The 19,885-nt window shown below is 43.2% G+C and overlaps 1 protein-coding gene across 2 annotated transcripts in view; it reads left to right on the forward strand.

Annotated features, from left to right (window-relative positions):
* Positions 1-19,885, forward strand: part of PTPRG (protein tyrosine phosphatase receptor type G) — a 595,254-nt gene that overhangs the window by 397,862 nt on the left and 177,507 nt on the right. For both annotated transcript variants that reach the window (XM_073644646.1, XM_073644647.1), the window contains exon 8: positions 3,836-4,028. In XM_073644646.1, the coding sequence (XP_073500747.1) occupies positions 3,836-4,028 (193 nt within the window). The remainder of the gene's footprint in view (positions 1-3,835; positions 4,029-19,885) is intronic.

Here is a 19,885-nt window from a genome sequence, read left to right on the forward strand (position 1 = left end):
ATATATATATATATATATATATATATATATATATATATATATATATATATATATATATATATATATACACAGTTATATGAAAACTTTTGGGCACCCCTATTAATCTTAAGCTTAATGTTTTCTTAAAATTGGTGTTTTTGCAACAGCTATTTCAGTTTGATATATGTAATAACTGTTGGACACAGTAATGTTTCTGCCTTGAAATGAGGTTTATTGTACTAACAGAAAATGCGCAATCTGCATTCAAACAAAATTTGACAGGTGCATAAGTATGGGCACCCTTATCATTTTCTTGTTTTAAATACTCCTACCTACTTTTTACTGACTTACTAAAGCACTTTTTTTGGTTTTGTAACCTCATTGAGCTTTGAACTTCATAGCCAGGTGTATGCAATCATGAGAAAAGCTACCTAAAGTGGCCACTTGCAAGTTGTTCTCCTGTTTGAATCTCCTCTGAAGAGTGGCATCATGGGCTCCTCAAAACAACTGTCAAATGATTTGAAAACAAAGATTTTTCAACATAGTTGTTCAGGGGAAGGATACAAAAAGCTGTCTCAGAGATTTAACCTGTCAGTTTCCACTGTGAGGAGCATAGTAAGGAAATGGAAGAACACAGGGACAGTTCTTGTTAAGGCCAGAAGTGGCAGGCCAAGAAAAACATCAGAAAGGCAGAGAAGAAGAATGCTGAGATCAGTCAAGGACAATCCTCAGATCACCTCCAGAGAGCTGCAGCATCAACTTGCTGCAGATGGTGTCACTGTGCATCGGTCAACCATACAACGCACTTTGCACAAGGAGAAGCTGTATGGGAGAGTGATGCGAAAGAAGCCGTTTCTGCAAGCACGCCACAAACAGAGTCGGCTGAGGTATGCAAAAGCACATTTGGAGAAGCCAATTTCTTTTTGGAAGAAGGTCCTGTGGACTGATGAAACCAAGATTGAGTTGTTTGGTCATACAAAAAGGCATTATGCATGGTGGCAAAAAAACACAGCATTCCAAGAAAAACACTTGCTACCCACAGTAAAATTTGGTGGAGGTTCCATCATGCTTTGGGGCTGTGTGGCCAATGCCGGCACCGGGAATCTTGTTAAAGTTGAGGGACGCATGGATTCCACTCAGTATCAGCAGATTCTTGACAAAAATGTTCAAGAATCAGTGATAAAGTTGAAGTTACGCAGGGGATGGATCTTTCAGCAAGACAATGATCCAAAACACCGCTCCAAATCTACTCAGGCATTCATGCAGAGGAACAACTACAATGTTCTGGAATGGCCATCCCAGTCCCCAGACCTGAATATCATTGAACATCTGTGGGGTCATTTGAAGAGGGCTGTCCATGCTCGGCGACCATCAAACTTAACTGAACTGGAATTGTTTTGTAAAGAGGAATGGTCAAAAATACCTTCATCCAGGATCCAGGAAATCATTAAAAGCTACAGGAAGCGACTAGAGGCTGTGATTATTGCAAAAAGAGGATCTACTAAATATTAATGTCACTTTTCTGGTGAGGTGCCCATACTTATGCACCTGTCAAATTTTGTTTGAATGCAGATTGCACATTTTCTGTTAGTACAATAAACCTCATTTCAAGGCAGAAACATTACTGTGTCCAACAGTTATTACATATATCAAACTGAAATAGCTGTTGCAAAAACACCAATTTTAAGAAAACATTAAGCTTAAGATTAATAGGGGTGCCCAAACTGTGTGTATATATATATAGAGAGAGAGAGAGATGTGTGTATATATATATAATATTTTTTTTTTTGATATATATGCATAAATATTTAAAAGAGAAGATTGGCAAGGTGAGTAATTGAAAAACCTCCATAGAGGGAAAAAAATAAAATAAATGATATTATATTTTGAATTGCAATGTAAAATGAGAAAAAATATATATATAAAATGTATCTAAAATATTATAAAATATATATAATATTTTCTATATATTTTATATTTTTATTTATATTTTTTTATATATATAATATTTTATATATTTAAAAAAAAAAAAAATTTTCTCATTTTACATTGTAATTCAAAATATAATATATATTTTTTTTCCTTCTATGTAGGTTTTCCAATTTCTCACCCTGCCAATCTTTTCTTTTCCAACAAACCAAGGTGCCAGACTCCCATTTCCCTGGCAGATTTCTGTGGCTATTTTCTGCTTTTTTTTTTCTCATTCATTTCTGTTCAGTATCCCTTGAACTGATGGAGATATTGTCTGACGTCTGTTCTTCTACCTGCTGGCAGACCGCTGGTTCTGGTTTTCCGATAGTGTCCACATCACCTGTATGTAGGCGGCCAGGTTTTTATTCTGCATGTTCTTCGGTGATTGTACAGCTCCATCTGTTTATTTGGCTCGCTGTTGCGTCAGGAGAGGCTGAGAGTCACAACGCAAATCATGCGAGCACAGAAAGGTGCAAAACCCACACAGCGGGTCTTTTTTTTTTTTATATATATAAAGTGAATTTGCCAGATGTTCCTGCTGCATTATTGATGGTGCAGCAGAATTGATTGGCCAATGGTGGTGTTATATTTACGGGTTCAGTTTTACGGGCGTTTTTATTACAGATCAAGAACGTTAAAATACTAAAATATTTATTTGCTTAATGAAACCGAAGCACCAATAACCATGACAGATGAATGGTTTGTATGGTAATGAGTAGACTTTGTAAAGCCTTCGCTTATGGGTTTGCATATATGTACATGCCCACAGTCCAGATCATAGTGGTGTGCAAATTTGGACCAAACTGGAAGTCCTGTGCAATGGTTTGTAGATGAATGGGGCAGGGCTTAATGACTCTGTTGTATATATGGCAAATGTATAGAAACTGAAATCTAGTTATTACTTTGTGAGATCTGGTTCCCATCTTTTTAAGAGGCTCTTTCCTTGTATATTTTTTTTATTTTATTTTAAACTCCTGCTACACTGATTCTGGAACAGTTTTTCTATTTCTTCTGTGCCCCTCCGTTCCAAAGTTATACCCCCTCCCCCTGTAGAAATGAGCTAATTAATTTGTGCTACCCTGGACCCCAATCCAGGTCAGAGCTACTCTCCGCGGACGGGAGCTACTCTCCGCGGACGGGAGCTACTCTCCGCGGACGGGAGCTACTCTCCGCGGACGGGAGCTACTCAAATTTTCTAAGCTTCAAGGTTCCAGGGGAAGTGCAGGTAGGTCATGAGTAATTGGGATTATGTTCTTTAAAATGAACTATTAGACTTCGAATACATATACCAGATAATTAATTTTAGATGCAACTATCCAACCAAATTTCTTTCTTACACTGTTGGTATAGGGTACTCTAAAAAAAAAAAAAAAAAAAAAAAATTCAGAAAACTGCAAAATTATTATACTCGGTAAAAAATTATTTTCCTGCAAAGTTTCATTTACTAAAAATTTATAAGCAGTATTTCCAGCACTGTAGTAAAGTGAGATTTTCCTATTGCAAAATAGGCAGTGTCCACTGGTGGACAAAAGTTGATAGAAATGCTATTTTTTTTTCAACCTAGAACCTTTTCTGAAAGCCTGAAATACTAGGAAAATGTGTTAAAAAACTTGAGTAAGTGTCTTCTGTTTGGGGGCCAGTATCTTCTCTTTGCAGGCCACCAACTTTATCGGCTTCATAAATTCTTACTTTTGTGAGTATTTTTGAGGCAATGGACTTTTCTGGCTCTTCAGTCCATCTTGGAATTTCTTTCAGTGGGTGGACATGTAGCTCTTGGATGCTGAAAACATATCATCCCGTCATCCAAGTCATGGCGAGCTTCTATAAATAATGCTGTTTATAAATGGATGGTCTTTAAGTCTTCTGTGTAATTTTGTGGTTTCAGCTGGAAGCTTTCTATTCCATATTTACCACGGAGCAGCAGGACCACGTCAAGTCCGTGGATTATTTGAGGAACAACTTCAGACCAAAACAGCCTCTAAATGATAGGGTCGTGTATAAGTCTGCTGTGAAAGACGCTTGGAGCCAAGACATGTCTGACGACTTGGACAATCTTTTTGGCACAGAAGCTTCTAAAGGTAACTCGCTCCACATGTTGTAGACCCGTTGTAGGTTCTTTTTTTGGTTAGAAATGAACTTGGAAAGACAGGTGTTTAATTAAGATGCCGTACTTATAACAGCAGGTATTTAGTTTCTGCTTCAATCAACATATCCCACTGAGCCAAAGAGATGAATAAACATTGCTCGGAGAATTGCGGGTAAAATGAGCAAAGTGACTGTTTGGCCGCCCAACTTCAGAAACAAGTGTTGGTGTACTCATGTACCCCAATGTTATGGGGATTTGGGAGATGGTTAAACCACTTTTCAAGATTATGGGTCCATGTACTTGGCAAAATTGCATCCAAGCCTTGTTTATAATACAGTATTAAAAATCAATAATGCTTACGGTTGAGGGCCTTCTTTGCACCATACTTTTTTTTCTAAAGGCAATGCTCGAAGATTGAATGACTTAAATGCTAATTTATTGTTGTTAAAAAAACCTACCTATTGAGATATATATAATATATCTTTTTTTTTTTCTTTTTTACATTCTACATTTCTTTTCCTTATATCACAATCTAATACTCAAATTATACTCCCTGCTCTGTACAGACGACTTTTCAGCAGTCTCAAGAACATCTCAGCCAGGGTTACGACCAGAGTTAACACCTCTATATGCAGCGCATGACACAGGATTCACTATTTGTAATGGGTGATATCACAGCTCACCTCCTCCCCTCCTGTACAATGACTGATATCACCTCTATATACAGTAGACAACACAGGATCCACCATTCACAATAGGTGATATCACAGCTCACCTTCTCCCCCTCCTGTATGACTGATAAAACCTCTATATAAAGTAGATAACCCAGGATCCACCATTCACAATAGGTGATATCACAGCTCACCTCCTCCTCCTCCTGCACAATGACCAATAACACCTCTATAAACTCCTATGCAAACAAGTAGAGCAGGTCTGTTTCTGCTAATGTCCATGTGGCTGCTCAAAAAGAAATGGAGGTGACAGTCTAATGAGTGAAAAGTTAATTTTTTCTTTTTTTAAAGACGATTAACAAAAATCTGATTTTCATAATAGAACATTTTCTGATTCCCTTTAAACAATAACACTTAATGATGTTGATCCATTGTTTTTTGCATCATTTTATGTTTCCGTTGTATATAGTTGTAGAATATCAGTTTTTTTTGTTTTTCTTTTTCCCTTTACCACTTACAGTTCACATCAGAATGCCATTATCGTCTTTCTTTTTATTGATGTTCGTAATGTCACTTTGTCCTTTTTAAACCTGGGTTCATTCTCCTTTCCGCGCTCCTAATGGACAGCAGCTGTGCCCGGGTCTGAATATCTTTGTATGTACGGGGTCGAGTGGTTTTTTTTTGCTTCTGTTTTTCTTCCAGAATTTGCCGAATGTTTCTAATTTCAGTTAAAACATCCTTTGAATCGCACACTCAAGTTGCATTTTCTACGCTCATTGCATTTGGTCCATGTTTCCAAAGTCCCGGCCAATTCCATTACAAATACATTTGTGCATTTGAAAGGGGAGATAAAAGCACTTTTGTGCAGCGTCCCAAAATCCTTCAGGTGTTCCCAGGCCAAAGTAGCCAGGACTGAACCAACAATCCTGTCATTATGACATTGTTTGGCATCGTCCGTGCTGCGGCTTCTGCATCGTGATCCGAGAGAGGAGCTAATTTGCTCCAGTTACCTAAATCGCTTCAATCGCTTTCTGCCAATAGCTGTAATTATTACAAGCGCAAGCACATTGATTCTTTCTGCCTGATCAGGGGAATTAAAAAGAAAAATACGACCAGTTTGTGACGGGGAATTGTTTTTTCTTTAATGAACCTCAAATAGATGACCTTAATCTCTATATATTATGTGGTTAATTGGCTCCTTTGCTCCACATACCGCCGTACACTTGGGGTTATCAGTCCGGTAGAAAACAAATGATAGCTATAAACTGGAGTCATGAGGTCGAATCCCATAAGGGGAAACTTCTTCTTTCAGGTTATTTGTAATTCCCCCACACTGTGGTGGTATTTTGATTTTTGGTCAATAAGTGTCACGCACAGTGTAGGAAAGACACAGTGCAACACGAAGGGAGCCTAGACACTAAGGAAAGAGGGGGCTGATCTGATATCACTCTGTCTTCCCTACCGTCCCTATATTGGTTTCTCACCAACCGCCTATCAGGAACCCAAAACCCTGTATCTCCCTAGAGCTAGGCCCTGGCTTGGGAAAGGGGGGTTTGAACGCTAGTCAGTCCCCACTAACAACTAAAGACGGCAAGGGGAAACAGACACAGGGAAGTAACTTGGCTTGAACCGACTTCAGAGCGATTACACACACAGCCTCTTAGCACCTAAGAGGAAATAAGCAGACTACAACAGCACCAAGTCTTCACAAGGGGTCATGTGAATATCACCAGCACCTCCCTATAGCAAACAGGAAGTATTTAAACACCCAGGTGTTGGTGTCAATTAGCCGAAGGGAGGTAGCCGCTGGGTCCTAGAGTGAGACAGATCAAAGAAGGTGTCTGTAATGCCAAACAAAGAGATCTTCTGCAACCAACTATAAGACGACTGTCACATCTTATACACCCGTGACAATAAGTGATCGGTCATACTGGAAGTAGATAGGCCCCATTAATTATTATGGAGTCCGTTTAGCGTTAAATGTTTTTCTTTTAGAGCAGAAAAACTTTATTCCATTCTAGAAAAAGAAATCCATGTTTCCAATTGCATAACTAATACAACGGATCACTTATTCCTTTTGTTTGCTCATAAATCTGAACTGAGATTGTTTGACTGCCTATGAATTTGTCCTTTATTATATGGACAGAAAGTGTTATATGGATTAATGAACAGAAAAATGTCGCTCTTCTATCGCCATATCCAGTGGCATTATCTCATCTCTTTTATTAGATATCCTTTTTAAAATGTTAACAAAAAGCAAGAGGTGGACAAAGTTCCTTTTGTGTGGATTTTCTAATATTGCTGTCTAAATGAGGAAGCTAATCCTCAACTCTCATATTGATGCAATGGTTATGTTTTGTGGTATGTCTGCAGTACACACTGCCTTATTTGTGCAAGAGTCAACCGCCATAACATGTTTCGCCATTAAACTTGTGCAAGTCAACCATCACAATTGTTAAAACCCATCACCGCCATGACCTGTTTTGCTGTTCAACCTGTTTGTTCAAGGGACAGCCACTACAATTGTTAAAATCTATCACACAAGCTGCCATGACATATTTCGCCATTAAACCTGCTTCATCAGGGGTACAAGGGCTTTATTAATGCTATACACAACTATCCAAAGGCTAACTTTGCACTGATGAGTGCGATTCTGGTAACTTTGAGGGGGAATCAGAATGAGGCTTCTGAACGTCATGTTATTTTGAATTTCAAATTCTGTGAATTATAGTTAGTGGTAGTATTTAGATTTTCGGTGAATAAGTGATTTGTTGCATCAGTTATACTATCGGAAGCATAGGGTCCATATTGATTCTTATGGAGTCCATTTGGTGATAGTTTTTAGAATGTGAAGTCCTACATTTTTTCTTTTGTTCTAAAAAAAAAAAAACGCAACCCAAATGGACCATTTAATAAACAATGGGGCGTAATTGATGCAACAGATCTTTCCATTTGTTTGTTCTTAAAACTGAAAGATTGGACATGTGAACAGATCCCAAGAAGCTTTTAATATATAGTACATATTATTAAGAAATTAAATTTTGTTTCATTATCCCCAAGTACGATTTTTCACTTTCTCATACAACAGTTGATAGAGTAGTGCGTATGTATTGTTTAGTTCACATAGTTCTGAACGGAGCCTGGAGGCCACCAATTTGTTCCGGTGCAGAGTTTGTACTCTATTACGAGACCGGGCATCCGCTGACCTTTTCTGCAAAATTTCCTCTGAGCCAAATAAGTAAACTCCTCCTGAAGCTGAAAAAAAGCCCAAAGACTGTCAATTATGAGCATTTACTGCACTTCTGACCTTTTACCTTCCTGATTCATAAAATCTGTATCCTGAGCTTGATTGCACAGAGTTTAACCTCATGTCTGCTGGAGGCTTTGAGGTTGAAAAAGTGATTCATTTTATTCCTGTATTTCTATATTTTTCTCCATGTACAGCGGGTGCAATAAGTGTTGAACACGTCACCATTTTTCTAAGTAAATATATTTCTAAAGGTGCTATTGACATCACATTCTCACCAGATGTTGGCAACAGCCCATACGATCCACACAGGCAAAGAAATCGTCCATAAATTAAGTTAGGTGTAATAATGAAAAATGACACAAGGAAAAAGTATTGAACACGCTTACTGAAATTTATTTAATACTTCGTACAAAAGCCTTTTGTTGATGACAGCTTCAAGACGCCTCCTGTATGGAGAAACTAGTCACAGGCATTGCTCGTGTATGATTTTTGACCCATTCTTCCACATAAACACTCTTCAAATCCTGAAGGTCCCATGGGCTCCTTCTATGAACTTTGAGTTTTAGTTCCTTCCGTAAATTTGCTATTGGATTCAGGTCCGTTGATTGGCTGGGTCATTCTAGTAGCTTTATATTTTTCTGAAACCAGTTGAGAGTTTCCTTGGCTGTTTATTTGGGATCATTGTCTTGCTGACATGTCCACCCTCGTTACATTTGTCCATTCATGAAGTTTGCCAGTGCCATATGCTGAAAACAGCCCTACACCACGATTATCCCAATCTTCAAACTTCACTCTTGGTATGGTGTTTTTGGGGTGATGTACAATGCCATTTGGCCCCCAAACATGGTTTTGGCTCATGTGACCAGACTATATTTTCCCAGTATTTTAGAGGCTTGTCTAAATGTTGTTGAGCAAACTTTGAACATGCTTTTTGTTCAGCAATGGAGTCTTGCATGGTGAGTGTGCATACAGGCCATGGAGGTTGAGTGCATTACTTAGGCTATGTGCCCACGATGCAGAAATGATGCATATTTTTTCCGCATCTCCCTGGCAGGAAACACGGATGCGGATTGTACATGCGTTTTTCCTGCCAGGTAGAAGCGTTTGTCAAGCGTTCTTCACATGCATTTCAGCATGCGGGTTATCAAGCACTTTTCCAAGCGATTTTAGCATCACTTGGAAAGTGCTTGACAACTTGTTCACACTATATAAATCCATGCAACCGGCATGGATTTATATAGTGTGACCAAGTAATAGTTAAAAAAAAAAAAAAAAGAACAAGAATGGTAAAAAATAAAGATTATACTTACCTTCCGATGTCCCCCAGTGTTTTCTCTGCCGCGTCCGGACTGTTGTATGGGTCGCGGTGGTGTGAAAGACCTGAGGTGACGTCATTGAGTCATGTGACAGGTCACCCGACCGCCGACGCTAGCGGTTGCGTGACCTGTCACATGACTAAATGACGTCATGGCAGGTCCTCACACCGCTGCAAGCGGTACAAGAGACTGGACGCATCGCTGAGGAGGCCGGGGGACATCGGAAGGTAAGTATAATCTTTATTTTTTATTTTAAATTCTTTTTTTAACAGGTACCATGGTAACCGAGTCTGGAGGAGAGTCTCCTCTTCTCCTTTCCCGGGTACCATCCGCACATTGAATCGTTTAATATCCCTGTGTGCAAATGTGCTGACACGGATAATATGCGATTCAATGCAAGTCAATGGCGGCAATTACGCTGCGTGTCCGCAAAATTAATGAACATGCTGCGTATTTTTCCGCAATGATAATTCGCAGTGGAAATTTCCGCAGCATGTGCACAGCACATGCGGGTTATCATTGGGGACCATGGGGCACGTATTACCAAGCGTTGTTTAAGCGTTTTCGCTGTGGAAATTCCACGGCAAAAAACACTTGAAAAACGCATAGTGGGCACGCAGCCTTTATAGTTTTTTATTTTTAACAACTGTACCTGCTGATTCCAGGTCTTTGTGTAGCTCTCCACAGGTGGTCCTTGGCTCTTGGACAACTCTTCTTATGATTCTTTAAACTCCACTGTCTGAAATTTTGTAGTGTGCACCTGGTCATGGCCTATTTACGGTGAAAGGATGTTCTATCCACTTCTGGATTAGGTAACGAACAGTACTGACTGGAACCTTCAGTAGTTTAGAAATTCTTATATATCCAATGCCGTCAGTATGTTTTGCAACAATGAGGTTGTGAAGGTCTTGAGACAGATCACTGGTTTCACCCATCATGAGAGTTTCTTGTGTGGCACCTAGGTATTAAAACACCTTTTTTATAGGCCATCAGTTGAACCAGCTGATATTTTTCACTAACAGGCATGATTGCTTTCTGATTACTGATAGATTTCAGCCAGTGTCAGGACTTTCCATGGCTTTTTGCACCTTTCTTTATTCATGAGTTCAATACTTTTTCCCTGTGTCATTTCTCAGAATAACACAAAGCTTAATTTATGAACATCTATGATTTGATCTTTGACTCTGTGGATTGGATGGGTTGTTACCAACATCTGGTGAGACTTTCATGTCAATACCACCTTTAGAAATATATGTACTTAGTAAATTGGTGACATGTTAAATATTTCACCTGCAGTAAGAGGTCTGTCTTTCACTGTGCCATCATGGCAATGACTGCAGTTATTAGCTTGATACTAAAAGACTTTGGTTTTCTCTGTTTGGCCTTGTTGTATTTTAACTATTATGAATTATATTATATTAGTATATACTATCATTCTACAGATTCTAATTGAATAGTTCAGTCCTGTTAAGTATTCTTATTGGTAAGCATAGTTGCCGCTGCTTCCAGAACAGATGCCGTCAATAATGGGATCATCCCTGGGCATAAGAGGTGTAGTTTATATAAATCCCACCCAAAATAGTTAGTCATGGGTGGGACTCGGGGCAGGACTTGTATCTATTCTGCCAACAGCAATGTTGATAATTATAGGAGAACGTAGACTTTCATCACAGGGCACAATGTACAGTATATACAATAATCAATATGTTAAAAAATTTCAGATGGGCCTATGTGATGCCTCATGCTCGAAAAAGCCCTTTAGTTTACCCTGGGTGATGGGGGACTCGGAGTCGGGTCCTGTGATGGAGAGATGGGGTGCAGCCGTGGCCTGGACCCGACCCGTGCTCAGGGCCGTCACATTAAAAAGAGATGGTGTGGGCTCATCCGGGTTGAGTGGCTGATTTACGACTACGCCACCTGTGGCACCTGGTGATGGCCACCAGCGCCGCTGCAGTCCGCTGAGGCATGATGTTATGGCGGCCAGAGTTATTACTACATCCCACAGGCGGAGCGAGGCCTCAGGGCAGAGTCTCAGGATGGAGGGGGTAGTAGTAGAGGAGTACGGGCTCCGCGTCTCGCGGTGTGGCGCAGAATAAACAGTCCGGAGGTCATAGGGGTGAACTTCCAAGGCCTTACTCACTTTAGAGATGGCAGAAGGAAGGTGACTCCCTGCTCCCCGCGGAGTCCTGCGGTCACCAGGGACGGGGGTCCGACTACCTCCGAGTAAGTCCAGCATTCAGTCGGGACCCTACACCAGAGTGTTCCTGAACTACAGACCGAATCCTTTCCTGTCCATGTGTGTGCGAATAGGCCGGGTCTCCCTCTGAGCTCCTCTCAGAACAAGGGCACGAGTGGCAGGTCCGCTCCGTCCGATACCCGGTGGGATCTTCAGGGCCTACCGGGCTTTCCAGACCAGGACTTGGAGTGGCAAGGTCGGGTATCGGGGGCCGGTACCCCTCTTGCAGCCGGAGTCCCTCTGAATATATCAGCATGGCGAGGACAGGTGGCGTACACCGCTCCGTCTGCATCCTGCCTGGGATCCATTTGCTATGGAGCCACACTCTTAAGCTCCGGGCCTTCTTGGTCCTGGCCATTGGCCGGGTTGAGACTTTCCTCGTCTGCAACCTGCCCCTCGTCCCAAGGCCGGGGTATGAGGGCTGTGTCCCTTACCGATGCAGGCCCACACAGGATCTGCGCTCCGGGAGGGAGGTCACAGTTACACACAGTATATGACAGCACAGAAGTACAGCCGAAAGACCAAAACCAAAGAAGGCTTTTTATTAAATATGAAATTGAAAGTGTAACTAACTTGTAAGTCCTCCACCCTCACCCACTAACTGGTTCCCCTAACTCTTGGTTCCCCAGTCTCCCTGTAACCAGGAGGGCAGCACCTAGTGCATACTTGCCCCCTCTGGTGGAGAAATGTGGTGTTGGATGCAAAGGTTGGGTCACGACTATCACACTGTTCTTACCTCAGAGGAGGAACACTACACTCCATTAGAGTAGTGCAGCATCCCTGTGGCGGTCGAACCCTCAGGGGCGCCACACCTAAAACATGTCAATATTCCTGACAAAGGTAACTATTACTTATGATGTAACAATCCTGAATCCCCTTTAATTATAAGTTTTCATTTTTCCTCTTGAATATTTATCAATAAATTGGCAACTGAGAGCCATGACCCTTCTCAATGGTGTGTATTTAGTCTGCCAATCTCAGCAGTGATTGGACAGTGTCAATCACTGCAAGGAAACGCCCCCTGCTGGTAACACCCAATTGTCAATTTATTTCTAGTAGGAATAACAGAGGAACGGTATAATGCAGAATCGTAAGAAAAGATGTTCCTGAATTTTTATTTCATACGGAACACAAATATTTATAAAAATAAACATGTCCCAGTTGATGACTGATCCTCTTTTAAGATGGGCTTCTTTTTTGGGGGGGAGCGAGGGTGTAAGAATTCTGGAGCAATGGAGTTTACAGAATTGTAATGCACATCCAGTTCTAGATTTTAATACATCTTGCAGCCCCAGATAAGTAATCAAAAGCATTCAGATACTCAACGGCATGTGAAGTTTTAAGTTTTTGTTTTTTTTCCAGGATTTAAAAAAACATAACTTCCTCGTTCCAAGAAGAGTGCAACACCCGGGTTATGTTAAGAATAGCAGCTCCGCTCTTTTAAAGCCTTTCAAGCAGAATTTTTTTGGCTTGACTTTTGAACACAAAGTTAAGCTGTTTTTTTAAGCAGTCTAAATTTTAAAAAAATGTAATTCGTTAAAAAACATTTGCTGCAATAGACTGCGAGTCTTTTATCTAGTTCGGCGCTTTTGTAAAAAATTTTACAAATCCATTTAGAGCTTCTGCTCCTGATGCTCACTGTTCTCTCCCTCCCTTCTCTCACTGTTAGAGATAGCAGGAGGGAAGGGGAAAGGGTTGTATACAGATCTGCAGTTATCTCGGTAGGCACAAAAACAGGCTCTAGACAAGGAGGGAAGCACATGGAAAGTACAGTATTGGAGCTGTGCTGATTCATGACAGCAAGTGAAGACCGCAGCATCCACCGGGCTCACATCCTGCCTATGTTACTGAAAGAGACATTCCAACAAGAAAAAAATCTGAAAGTTGGATAACGCTGCAAATGGGTTGCGGGTCCAAATATGAATGACAGAATTAAGGTTGCGAAGTGAAATTGAGTTGAATTTTATTAAGTAATTGTAACCACTAACATATTGTCATGCTAGGTATGGGAAGGACCCAGAGTACGACGGGAAAAGGGGGGGAAGCCCAGCAACTAGGGAAAGTGAGAGTTGAGACCCTTAGGTAGATCTAACAGCACCCTGACTCCCCTATCGTCCCTAAATAGGTTCTGCACTCATCGCCGAGCAGGATACCTTAGCCCTGGCTGTCCCTAGAGCTAGGCCCTAGGAAGTGAGGGGTGAGCAATAGTCAGCGCCACTACAACTAAAGATAAACAAGGGAAACCGACAAAGGGATACACTTAGCTTTGAGAAGACACCAGAGAGATCATGACTACAATCCACAAAGGAACTCCAAGAAGAATTTAGCCGACTGCCAGAACTCCAGGCCTTAACAGAGGAATATACTCTATCACCAGCGATTCTCTGGAGAGACTGAGAGTATATTAAAGATCAAGCAAGGGTGTGTTAATTAGCAGAAGGTGGAGATCACCACTGGGTTCTAAGAGAGGGAGGAATGATGTAAGGATCAAGAAGGTGTCTGCAAGGCCAAGCACAGCGACCTTCTACAGCCGGATCCAGAATGACTGTCTATCAAACCTGATACACCCGTGACCCATATGTAAATTTTTTTTTACCATATCAAAAGGTTCTCTAACCTTTTAAAGGGAATGCAGCTGAGCTGCAATACCACAATCAACCTGTTCCTTTAATTCCATATAAGTGTTCACATAGTACTTGAAGGAACAATCTAGGAAGAAAAAAAAAAGACTAGGTGTTAATACGGGATTTGTGATGACTTTTGCAGCCATTCTCTGCCGCCGCAGATGTGACGTTTCTGTGTTTGAGTCTAAAACATTTTGATTTCCGATCAATAAATGGGATATTTCAGCTCGCACCTAGGATGTTAATGTTTCCCCTATTTAGTGCACCAGGTTAATCCAACCTAATAGTCAATTTAACAGCCTTGGTCCCTTCGAAGTCATTTACACTAGACATGAGGGTTTTCTTTCGATATGTTTCCCTGCAGAGGCAACGTTCCAACTATTGATCCAATGTCAAACGTACAGCGCTGTTCAAGAGAGGCAATTTAGTTCACGTTCACTATTTCACCCAGCCTGACATCATAAATGAAACCATATCTCATAGTAAAGTTATTGCCACCGTGCCATCAATCACCTCTTCAAAAGGTTGCGTCCTGTGTCTTTCACTGAGATCGGTGACACAACACTTCACGCTTGGTCCCTTTGGGTGTCTGCGTCAAGTTCATTTTGAATAGTTGATCCCATGCTTCAGTTTCTACAATTTCCCCGAGCAAAATATATCAGAGGCCCCAGGTTTTCTTGTAGAAGCTGCATAAATACCAGACGTGGTTCACAGAGAGGGCACGGAAAACACAAGATCTGGGAACCGAGATTTGGGGAATTGAGCGAAAAGTTCTTGTTTAACCCATTTGACTCTAGTAAAGTGAAGGAACATCCAGTTCTCAGCTGCAAATTGCTCATTTGTTAATCGCAAAATTTACCGTCCCTTTAATTAAAGGGCTACTAAATCAAATCCGACGAGTGCAGTGTATAGAGAGAGCTGCTTGTGTCTGTCACACTTGTGCATGTAAGTGTTTCTGGAGGTCCTCAGAAATGGAGATGAGCGAAGAATAGTAAGTGATCATGGGGCGGACATGTTTTTTGGACTTCTTTTTGATAATCCCTTTAAAGAATACTACTTCAAGCTCATCTAAGCCTGAATGGGCTGATAAAAGTGAACAAGAAATTGCAATTAACTGTATGCAAATGGAGATGGAGACCTTATAATCTGATAATGGAAGTAATCATCATAAAATAACCTATGGTTTAAATCATGTTTTTCCCCTTCTCCCATGACAGCACCACCTGAGAGAGAGGGTATCCGCCCACCAAGGACAGGAACCTACTGAATAAAAAGGCGGTACCTCTCCTCCGCATCAGTTTTTGGTTCCTGTCCCTGATGGGAGCCTCACCAGGTGGTACCTCACGTACCTGGATTATGGACGGTGCGGCCTGGAGGCCGTGGAAGCAGCAGATGGTCCCTGTTCCCAGCCCGTCTGGCTGCTGCCCGGGTCTGCGTGTGGGGAGGAGGTGCTGTTTTTTTTTGGATTCCTCCCCGCGTGCGCCGGGGCCTGCGGCCGGGTCTGCGCCTCGCAAAGATGAACTGAGCGCGCCGGCCGGCAGGTCTTCCGGGCTGCGCACGTGGGGGTCGCGTCGCACCCTGTGACGGAGCGCGCCGGAAGTCCGGGCTGCGCACGCGCGGGGTGCTGACGCGCCCTATCACGGAGTGCGCCGGAAACCGGGTCTGCGCATGCGCGGGTGGGAAGCTGTCATCCCGCTGCAAGCGCGCCGGGTGCCGCTGGGCTGCGCACGCGCAGAGGCAGGTGGATCTGCGGGTAGCGCGCCAGCTGGCTAAAATTTAAAAAAAAGAGATTTGAGATGAGCACGCTGCCGGAAGGGGAGGAGCCTAAAGGAGGTGGAGCCCTACTGCTTTTAAGGATGGGGAGCAATCAGGATGGCGGTGTCTGCATCCCCGCCATGATGAATGAGGAACTGCAGTCACCTGGGCAGCAGCTGTCACCGCCACAGGAAGTACAGCAGCAGCCACAGCCATCAAAGCAGCGCAAGCAGCTCAAACAAATGGAACGGGAATCTTCCCATCGACAAAGTCACAGCAGTGAGGGGCGTACGAGTTCCGGCAAGACTGGTCAGAAAAGACTTCGTCAGTCCACCTCCGCCAGATGGGAGCCCTCATGTGAACGGCAACCACCGCCTCCGGTACCCTAGTCTGAACGGCAGTGTGGTGAGTGATCTTCGTGAAAGTCTCACCTTGAATAATGTGCTCTTCTCTCTCTCTCTCTTTTCCTCCTTCTTCTCCTTTTATTTCTTGGGGCAGGAGGCGAAGAAGTGTAGTGCTAAAAGTAAAAACAGGGAGTGTGCTTTATGCAAAATCAGTCTTCCCACCTCCTATGCCAAAAACCTATGCTCGGACTGTATTCAGAAAACCATTGCAGAGGAGTCCCCCAGATTTTCTTTAGAATTAAAGGATCTAATCCAGACAGAGGTCAGAGAGTCTTTAAGAGGCTTAACCTCACTCAAAAAGAAGAAGCGGAAACTAGTTTCTTCAGAATCAGAGGAATCGGTGGAGTCCCGTTTTACGAGAGAACTGCCTTCCTCCTTTAATCACTCCTCATCGTCTTCGGATGATGATGGGGGGGCAGACCTTGTTTTTCGGTTGATAATACTGAGAGACTAGTTAAAACCGTCAGAGGGACTATGGGTATTACCGATACCAAAGTGCCCAGAACAGTCCAGGATGTTATGTTCGGGGGCTTAGACCAAAGGAGGAGACGCTCATTCCCGGTCAATGACAGGATTAAATCTCTGATAGAAAGGGAATGGAAGAAACCGGAGAGGAAGGGTCAGCTGCCGTCATCCTCCAAGCGGTGGTACCCCTTTGAGGATGAGGATGCGGCTAAATGGGACAAAACCCCTAAGATTGACGTGGCCATTTCAAAATCTTCAAAAAAATCCACTCTGCCCTTTGAGGATTTAGGAGCCTTAAAAGACCCGCTGGATAAAAAAGCGGAGTCCTTCCTTAAGCAAACCTGGGAGTCGTCAGCAGGGGCCCTTAAACCGGCAGTAGCAGCGACCTGCACTGCTAGATCTATGATGATCTGGCTTCAACAATTGGAAGACCAGATCAGGGGGAATGTGTCCAGGGAGAAAATTCTATCAGACCTTCCTCTTGTGCAGGGAGCGGCTGCATTCCTGGCAGATGCATCGGCAGATTCAGTTAGGCTGGCTGCCCGGTCTGCAAACCTCTCTAATGCAGCCCGTAGGGCACTATGGCTCAAGAGCTGGCCAGGAGATGTGCAGTCAAAGTCTAAACTGTGCTCAATCCCTTGTGAGGGGGACTTCTTGTTCGGCGAAGATCTAGATGACATCCTAGATAAAGCCGCAGACAAAAAACATGGATTTCCCACGGTGTCTGGTTCCCGATTTAACAGTTCCTTTCGGAAGAGAAAATACAGCCGCAGTAAAGCTCCCAGAGACCAAGGTAGCTGGAAAGACCGAAAGCCGTATAGCAGAGGCTTCATGTTTGGGGGTCCCTCCTCCGAGAATAAGAAAGCCCCTAAGTGACAGTTCCCCCCAGGTGGGAGGAAGATTGTCCCACTTCCTGCCTGCCTGGAAGGAAATTTCATCCAATTCTTGGATCTTAGGGATAATCAGGAGGGGGCTCACATTAGAGTTCAAAAGCAGGCCCAAGAACACTGTCAAAATATCAGCCCCCAGAGGTTTAGCGGAACAGATAGCCTTACAGCAGGAAGTTCTCTCTCTGCTCATGAAAGGAGTTCTGGTGGAAACACCTGCACCCGAGCAAGGAAGAGGATTCTATTCGACTCTCTTCCTAATAAAGAAGCCGGACGGCTCCTTCAGGACCATTGCGAACTTAAAGAGACTGAACGACCATTTAATCTACAGGCCTTTCAAGATGGAAACAATAAAATCGGCCATAAAGATGTTATTTCCGGACTGTTTTATGTGCGTCCTCGATCTGAAGGACGCCTACTACCACGTCCCGATTTTGCCAGATCATCAACAGTTTCTAAGAGTAGCTGTACAATTCGGCAGGCACGTAAGGCATTTTCAGTTCGCAGCTCTTCCCTTTGGCATTTCCATGGCGCCGAGAGTCTTCACAAAAATCATTCTGGAGGTCACAGCGCACTTGAGGGAAAGAGATATTTTGGTCATCCCTTATCTGGACGACTTCTTAGTAGTGGGCAGATCAAGTCAACTCTGTGCTCTAGCCCTGGCGGACGTCATGGCCAGTCTAAGACGCCTAGGTTGGCTGTTAAATCTGGAGAAGTCAAGGCTGGAACCAAAGAGGGTTCAGTCTTTCCTGGGTCTCATTCTGGACTCAGAAAACCAAACCTGTCTTCTGCCAGAGGAAAAGAAACTGAAGATCAGATCCCTAACATCTCAGGTTGTCAGCAATCCGACCATGACCCTGAGGAGTGCAATGTCTCTGTTGGGTACAATGACGTCTTGCATCCCGGCGGTTCAGTGGGCCCAGCACCATTCCAGATGTCTTCAACAGGAGATTCTGGCAGCGGACAGGCGGCTCAAAGGTCGCCTGAATGGGAAAATATCTCTTCCAGATGTTGTGATCAACTCCCTGGACTAGTGGACATCTCCGGTCAACCTATCTTTGGGGGTTCCTTGGACCTTCCAGGTGTCGGATACAATTACAACAGACGCAAGTGCGGAAGGTTGGGGAGCTCACCTAAGGGATCGTTCTGTACAAGGCCTCTGGTTGGACAGCGAGACAAGTCTCTCTTCCAACATGAAAGAGCTGTTGGCAGCCAGAAACGCGCTAAAAGAATTCAGTTCTGTTCTTCAGGGTCCTCACGTCAGGATAATGTCAGACAACAAATCAACAGTCGCCTACATCAATCATCAGGGGGGTACCAGGTCTCTCCCTCTGATGTTAATAGCGGATCAGATCTTCAGGTTTGCCGAGAGTCGGCTGGTTACGCTCTCGGCACTGCATATAAAAGGGGAAGAGAACATAAAGGCCGATTTCTTGAGTCGTCACATCTTGAAACAAGGAGAGTGGGAGTTGAATCCAGCCGTTTTTCAGCAGATTGTGGATCGGTGGGGACAGCCCCAGATAGATCTGTTTGCAAACAGACACAATCGGAAGACCGAAACCTTTTGCTCCCTGAATCCAAAAGAGGGGGCGTTTGCGGTGGACGCGCTGCAGATTCAGTGGAATTTCACTCTAGCTTATGCCTTTCCCCCTTTAGTACTGATCCCTACTATCCTGAGGAAGATCCGAGAGGAACGGGCGAGGGTTATATTGATCGCCCCGTTCTGGCCCAAGAGACCATGGTTCACTTGGATGAAGAGAATGTCCCAAGCAGATCCATGGTTTTTTCCGGACATCCCGGATCTCCTCAGGCAGGGCCCAGTCTGTCATCCCCAAAGAGCGGGCCTGCATTTGACGGCTTGGATTTTGAGAGGTCGCTATTGACGCAAAGGGGGTTTTCTCCGGATCTTGTTACTACCCTTCTAGCAAGTAGAAAGCCGATAACAACTAGAATCTATGGTAGAACCTGGGCTAAGTTCTTGTCTACCTCGGGTCAGTCTGCCAAAGGGAGGATTCCTATTGAGGCCATACTAGAATTCCTCCAGAAGGGGTTAAACATGGGACTAGCCACCAGTACTCTTAAAGTACAGGTATCGGCTCTGGGGGCACTGTATAATTATGACTTGGCAGCAAATAGATGGATCATTAGATTTATTAAAGCCTGTCATAGATCCAGACCTATTCCTGTTCCAAGAATGCCTCCTTGGGACCTTAATTTAGTTCTGGAAGCATTAACCAAACC

Source organism: Phyllobates terribilis, unplaced genomic scaffold, assembly GCF_046119375.1.
Source record: "Phyllobates terribilis strain yellow unplaced genomic scaffold, ASM4611937v1 Scaffold_8__6_contigs__length_399053987, whole genome shotgun sequence".
Taxonomy (NCBI): domain Eukaryota; kingdom Metazoa; phylum Chordata; class Amphibia; order Anura; family Dendrobatidae; genus Phyllobates; species Phyllobates terribilis.